A 6,942-nucleotide genomic window follows, 5' to 3' on the forward strand; every position below is an offset into this window, starting at 1 on the left:
TTTTAAAATAGTCATCAGACACCTTAATTAAAGTATTTTGGTGATTTTTAAAACTTAAATTAAATTTTTGAAAACTACACTTTCTTTAAATTATCCGATAAATTAAAAATTTGACTAACAAAATTTTTTTGGTTAAGTGTTCCGGTTCGTAAAAAAATTAAAAATTTATCTATTGAAAAACTTTTACAATGTTCTGATTTATTAAAAATAAAAAATTTTAACTACCAAAAGTGTTACCGTACAAGGTGCAAAAAAAATCCAGTTTCGAAAATTCCGATATCTTACAAAACTTCCCGAGCTTATAATTAATAGGATTGAATTTTCATATTTATTTCTCTATTTTTTCCGTTGAAAATGTACATGTTAAATGAATTACACTGTCGATGTCACTTTGTTAAAGCGTCAAATAAATGACAGATACAGAAAAGCCTAAATTTTTTAAGAAAAATGTTTAAAAAATGACCAACACTCACTAATAAGTTCAGAAAAAAGAGTCTTATAAATAAATACTTGTTCAACATTCATTTTAATTGCAATATTTGCTATGATAAAAGGAAAAAAATCTACAAATTACTCTCACATTTTTGAAATTCATTACAAGCATATTTATATAAGAAATTTCCATATTCTCAGCATTCCTAGAAGTTTCATGTTTTATTAAAAGTAGATTTGACCGTAGAGATTGAAGCTAAGATTCATATTTCATTACTTCTATCGTCCATAAATATTAATTTAATAATACTTCTCAACGGTAAAACAATATGATAATACTTCTATCGTCCCTAAATAACAGTATGATAATACTTACCAACAGTAAAATATAATACTTATAAAATTTATAACAATATAATTAACCAAACATCTGTAAGTTTCAACATATCCGCTGGAATTTCAATATCCATAAGACAGTAACTAACAACCACAAAATTTCGGATACATATGATCTTTAAACAATTCAAACTAATTAATAATGACCAAAACTGAGCAACAAAACTACTAGAAATAGATTAAAAAGCATAAGTTATAAGTTTTTCAGTATCCTCCGATGGAAGATAATTTTCAGCAATCCAAAATAGCCAATCTAGTCGTCGGCAAAAGTAGTCTTTTTTCCTGAAAAAGGAAGTTGAAATAATCAGAAAATGAAAATCGTGACACGAGTATCATAAGACAACAATTCTGACGAATTTACACTTTGATAAAATCATGTTATCAAAAATGGAGTAAAAAAATTTAAACTCTCCCAAATGTGCAGCAAATAGTCGGTAGAAATAATAAATAATGTTTTCAAATATAGTTAATTTTGAAAATCTCAGAAATGTTTGCTGAACTGAAACGCAATGTAATGTAACTATATTCATTGAAATTAAAATTTATAAAAGTTAAGGGCAACAGAAATACATGTTAATAATAAAAAACAATTGCAAAAGAGACAGCAAAAACATTGTAAAACATAGCAGTTAGAAGAAAAATATACCTTCTGAAGCAAAGGTTGGTTTATTGTATCCAGAACGACCACGACCCCTTCTACCGCCGCCATCCCTTCCAGGGAACCGACCTCCAGAGCCATTCCTGTCAAACCGACCTCCAGAGTTCCGACCACGACCTCTACCACGACCCCTGTCACTAAAACGACCTCCACCGCCGCTTGGTGGACCTTGACTATCTCTAGGTTTGGCTTCATCCACTGACAAAGAGTAACCATCAAGTTCGCTTTCATGGAGTTCTAGAGCTTTGTTAAAGCTATCTGAATCTTTGAAGTCCATGTATGCAAACCTGTAAATATCATTGTAAGTGTCAAATTCCAAACAGACTGTATAATCAGTGAGTTTTCAATAAAAATTATTTTGAATATAAAAGCATACCCCTTCACATAGCCAGAATCATAATCTTTTGGGATTGACACTCTTGAAGCCTGCCCGCAAGAAGCAAAATGTTGCTCCAATTTAGCTCTGATCTGTGTATAAATAACAAAAGAAGTCAAGATAAACACTCAACCTGTGTATAAATAACAAAAGAAGTCAAGATAAATACTCAATGCACATTAACATATGATAAACTATACAAAATAGGAGAATAAAATTACCTCATCCTCCCCAAGAGATTTATCAAAACCCCTGACAAATACAGTTTGAGACGGGCCTCTACCACCAGCAGAGAAGTTGCTGTAATTATTATAAAGATATACGTTATAGAATTAGTATAAGCAACACAAATGATATAAAATAAAATAAAATCTTGTATATAAATAAGATACCTGTTACTATTTGGAGTGTAAGCTCCCCTTTCCCGAGCTAAATCAAGTCGGACAGCTCTTTGCAATAATTCTTGTCCATTCAACTCAAGTGCCTATAACAATAAACACAAATTAATTATGAGTAACACGCTAATCTATAGGTATATGACTCAGACATCAATTACACAAATTAGACAAGACATTAAGAACATACACTTTGAGCTGCCTCTGCAGTCGCAAACTCAACATGTCCAAAGCCTTTAAATCTTCCATCCTCATCTGAAGCAAGACGGACATCAACAACTTCTCCGCATTCTTGAAAGAAATTTACACTGTATAATTCAAAGTTAGATAATTCTTATAGAACAAGATATAAACCAAATAACAAAGATTGCTGAAAAATTAAGTACATGTCAGTTCGCTCGACTTTGAATGACAGATTTCCAACAAATAAGGTCTTTGAACCTCCACTCTCATTTGGTGTAGCTGGGGTAGCAGGCTGCAAAATTTAAACGCCAAGTCATACACATTCTGATTAAAAATTACTTTTAGTTCAAGAAAAAAAACAAGGAATAAACTATTAATTACGGCTTTCTTTGAAGATTTGTCAGCATCAATCATCTCCACATCCTTAGTCTGTTTCAGCACAAATAAATCATTAATACAAAAAACAAAAACAAAAGAAATTAAAACCAAGGTAGGGCGAATAGAGATAAAACAATATGCTAACCTTTGTCTGAGGTGTTTTGGATGGTTCTTCTTCGCTCTCCTCATCGCTGTCACTTTCCTCAGAACTATCACTGCTATCCTTGTCAACATTCATCTTGTCCTGTTGTTTATAAATGTTCCCAGTGTATAATAAATAACGTGATTTAAAAACATTTAAATAGAAGATATCACTAAAGTATGTCCACGATACAAAATGGGTATTGGTCATCACCAAAAAAATTTGACTCACTAACCTCTTTCTTAGAGACAGTCACTGGCTTCTTGTTTCCATTAGAAGCTTTGGATGTTTTCTGCAGCATTAAGTAAACATCATACGTATTAAACTACCTATAAATGAAGGTACCATCACAACAAGAAAATCAAACTTAATTAAGAAAAAAAGGCAATCCAGTTGAAGATTTACATTGTCTTCATCAGAGCTGCTATCATCATCTTCACTGCTATCTTCATCATCATCGTCGGCCTTCTTGGCAACAGCAGGCTTCACAGCAGGCTTGGTATCCTATAAAGATGGTAGAAACGAGATATTTTGAAATTATTATCGTTCACCTAAAGCCAGTTTTCTATGACAAACTACTCAGAGTAATAGTATAGACTTAAACTACATGGTTTGTTAAATAGAGTCAAATATTAAATAATTGGAGTTTATATTCGAAAAATTACCTCATCATCATCAGAATCAGACTCATCTGAGCTATCAGAGTCTGGCTTCTTTGCAGCAGCAGGCTTCACAGCAGCAGGGGCAGCCTTAGCTTTTGGTGCCTGAATATAGCAATAGGTTGTGGTCAGAAATCTTAACAGGTAATGCAGTCGACAATATGTATGAAATACTAAATAGGAAGACCAATTGTTGCATGGTTGGCATGAAAGAGATAACTCACTTCTTCATCAGAAGAAGAATCTTCTTCAGATTCCTCATCAGAAGAACTAGCAGCTTTCTTTGCTGGGGCACTCCCATTTTTAGCAGGGACAGATTTTGGTGCAGGTTTCTAAATCACAGAAAAATGTCAATAAATTGATTAAAAACAGGATATATCATATCATGCAATACATTTCAAACTGTCTTCATACCTCGTCTTCAGAGGAACCTTCCTCAGAGTCCTCATCTGATTCCTCAGAACTTTCCTCTTTCTTTGGTGCCTGCTTAGGTTTAACAGCAACCTCAGCTTTCTTTGGTGCCGGCTTCTTTGCACTCTCATCCTCTTCATCTGAGGTGTCTTCCTCATCAGACCCAGAGTCTGAAGAACTGGACTCTGGCTTGGCTTTCTTAGCATTCCCATTCTTAGCCGGTGCCTTCTTGACAGGAGCAGCAGCTTTCACAGCAGGTTTCTGAGACCATAAAATATTAAGTAAACAACATCTCAATAAACAAACAATTACATGATCATCAGAGAAGTATATACCTCATCCTCAGATTCAGATGATACTTCCTCTGAACTGCTTTCCTCCTTAGCTTTCTGAATCAAAGCTTCCTTCTTTTGCTTGGCAACAACCTCCTCAACCTTCTGCTTCTTAGCACTCACTTTCTTAACTTCTTCCTCAGCCTGCCTCTTGCCTACATCAAAATCAAAACAATCCAATAAAACCACACCACAACACCAATTAACAGCTCTATAACATAAAATACTTCCAGTAGCTTAGCAAGTTTTAAAAATCAATTCAAATTAAAAGAAAATTAAAAACAGAACAGTAAATCGGCTACAAAAAAAAACCTTTCTTTCCAGACTTGACTGGTGAAACGACAACGGGAGCAGCATCAACCTTCAAACACAACGAAAAACAATAAGCTATTAGAATTAACGAAACTGATTCAGTGAGAACTGAGAGTGAGAGATCGAAAGCATGCAAACCTTGGTGGCGGATTTCTTGCTTGACTTGCCCATCTGAACGAGAGAGATGAATAACGGAGGAGAAAGGAGGAAAGGGGAGAAGCTGCGGAAGCTATTCAAAACCCTACGGCTGAGAGAATTAGGGTTTTGGGGATAGCTGAGAGAGAGGAGATTTATGAAAGTGTACGCGGCTGAGGTAGCTTTTATATACGAACGAAAGGGGTTTCACTCAATTTCACTAGCAAGTTTTATGGGTTAGGGTTTTGGGCTTTTGGTACACGTGCCCGCCGAAGCTGTGCGTTTTGATAATAGGTTTGCCCAAGATATTTTTCTCTCTCTTCTCTCATCTATTTTGAAGATTTTTATCATAAATAAATATTGAAAAAATATTGGTTGATTAAACAAAAATCTCTCTAAATTTTTTACAAAAACAATCTCTGATTTTTGTAACGAAAAATATCATAATTATTAATTAATTCAAAAAATATTGATGATTTAATAGTATATTTCTGAAAAAAATTATTTTAAATTTTATTTTAGATTTTAGAGATGAAACTCCTATAAACATGATTGGTGGATAAGAGATAGACTAGATAATATATTGTATTGGATTGTCTGTAGGGTCCGTTAAGAATACATAGTAACAAACGTTCTCTCATACCACTTTTCATTTGGTAACTGACTTTGACACTAGAGTGTCAACTTTGCACATTCACTCCTTTTTCGTTATACCACAAGCCTTGCTCCACCTCACCAAGACTTCACTCGCCACTTTACTACACATTTTTGGTTCCCTAACAGAACAATGGTATTGTCTGCGAAAAATCGACTATTGATTCTCATCGTTTTTCCACAAATACCATCGTTTCTTCACAAAAATACATATCATTGATCTTTTTCCCTTTAAACACCAATCTCTTTCTCAAACATGTCTGCTAACGAACTCTTTAAGCCATTGTGATTTTGAAGATTAGCATATCAATCACTCAATGTCATGTCGTTGCTTCAGGAGTTGAGGCTAACAAAGCTCTGCCTCCTCCTATAATAGAGAATGATTCAGTCATCGTTACCTCTGGGTAAGAAGATCTCGCTCCTGCAAAAGTTGACTCCAGAATGTTCCAAGCATTTATTATGCAACATATTTGCCAAGGTTAACCTTTCGTAGCAACCTCCATCGTAATCCTCTATATCACGGTAAGACATGCTCTCGAATATTCAATGATTTTAAGCTAATATAGACATGCAAAAAGTTGTTGACCTACTGTTAAACTTAGTACATCAAAAAAAATTTCAAGCTCTAACTGACAAGATACTCCGAGTTGAAGAGAACTTACAATGCATTCATCTGAAAGCCAATGTTACATGTGATGAGACATTGCACGACAACCACAGAGTCATACCACAATCAACTCATGTAAATGCAACTTCACCACATGGAGTACTTTTGAGGCCACCAAGTTGTAAATGGAACGTGTTGAAACATACCTTATTTTTATTTTGAAACTAGCACATTATTTCATATAGAAACTCTGGTGAGTTTTAAATTAAATCAAGTCAAGGAAAATACTCAGTCATCTAAGACTTAACAAGAATTATCTCAAGAAATAAAGAGTTAAAGATTAAAACAACATGATGACTCATAAGTATTGTTCGAGGATAAAACATCTTGAGGACTCACACATATTGACCAAGGAGTTGAGAACTTACGTGAACTGACCGAGGATAAAACTCACCTTAACACTAAACAACAAAAGTATTGTATGATGTCATCCAAGGAGCCACTTATCCTTTTTGGTATTTTTTCGTAATTATCAATATTTATTAGGGATAACTTTTAGAAAATGTTTCCGACGGTATTATTTTGTTATATAAAATGAAACATCTTTCTCGTTGAAAAATACAGCTTTGCAAAACAAAATACTTCATTTGAAAAGAAAATCACATTCAAAGTCATATTTATTTGTCACATCCTCTGTGTCATATAGTGAGAGTATAAAGTATGTTGTAAACACTTTAAACATTAAAAGTGTATCATCGTAAAGATATCAAACTAAAATACTCTTGTAAGTTCACTGAAAGCTTTACCATTTAAAAGTGTGAGCACGATGAGGCTAAGAATACACAGATGAAAGAATATTATAAATAATCAAA

At 33.8% G+C, this 6,942-nt stretch overlaps 1 protein-coding gene across 1 annotated transcript; it reads right to left on the minus strand.

Annotated features, from left to right (window-relative positions):
• Nucleotides 1–850: 850 nt before the first annotated feature.
• Nucleotides 851–5,018, minus strand: LOC131642226 (nucleolin 1-like). The gene is made up of 17 exons (XM_058912496.1): nt 4,813–5,018; nt 4,675–4,723; nt 4,366–4,517; nt 4,034–4,291; nt 3,844–3,951; nt 3,626–3,724; nt 3,366–3,464; nt 3,196–3,252; nt 2,964–3,062; nt 2,822–2,869; nt 2,644–2,732; nt 2,448–2,565; nt 2,255–2,346; nt 2,084–2,162; nt 1,863–1,954; nt 1,475–1,773; nt 851–1,110 (listed from the first exon to the last, which is right to left on the minus strand). Exons 1-17 carry the CDS (start codon nt 4,843–4,845, stop codon nt 1,082–1,084), a joined length of 1,800 nt encoding a protein of 599 aa, XP_058768479.1. The 5' UTR covers nt 4,846–5,018; the 3' UTR covers nt 851–1,081.
• Between the last annotated feature and the right edge of the window lie 1,924 nt (nt 5,019–6,942).

The sequence above is a fragment of the Vicia villosa genome, unplaced genomic scaffold (assembly GCF_029867415.1).
Source record: "Vicia villosa cultivar HV-30 ecotype Madison, WI unplaced genomic scaffold, Vvil1.0 ctg.004673F_1_1, whole genome shotgun sequence".
Taxonomy (NCBI): Eukaryota; Viridiplantae; Streptophyta; class Magnoliopsida; order Fabales; family Fabaceae; genus Vicia; species Vicia villosa.

Coding starts and splice junctions, on each gene's coding strand:
- LOC131642226 (XM_058912496.1), bottom strand. CDS start 4,845: ATGGGCAAGTCAAGCAAGAAATCCGCCACCAAG. Junction 3,952..4,033: donor AAGGTTCCTCTGAAGACGAG/GTATGAAGACAG, acceptor TCTGTGATTTAG/AAACCTGCACCAAAATCTGT. Junction 3,063..3,195: donor TGACTGTCTCTAAGAAAGAG/GTTAGTGAGTCA, acceptor TATAAACAACAG/GACAAGATGAATGTTGACAA.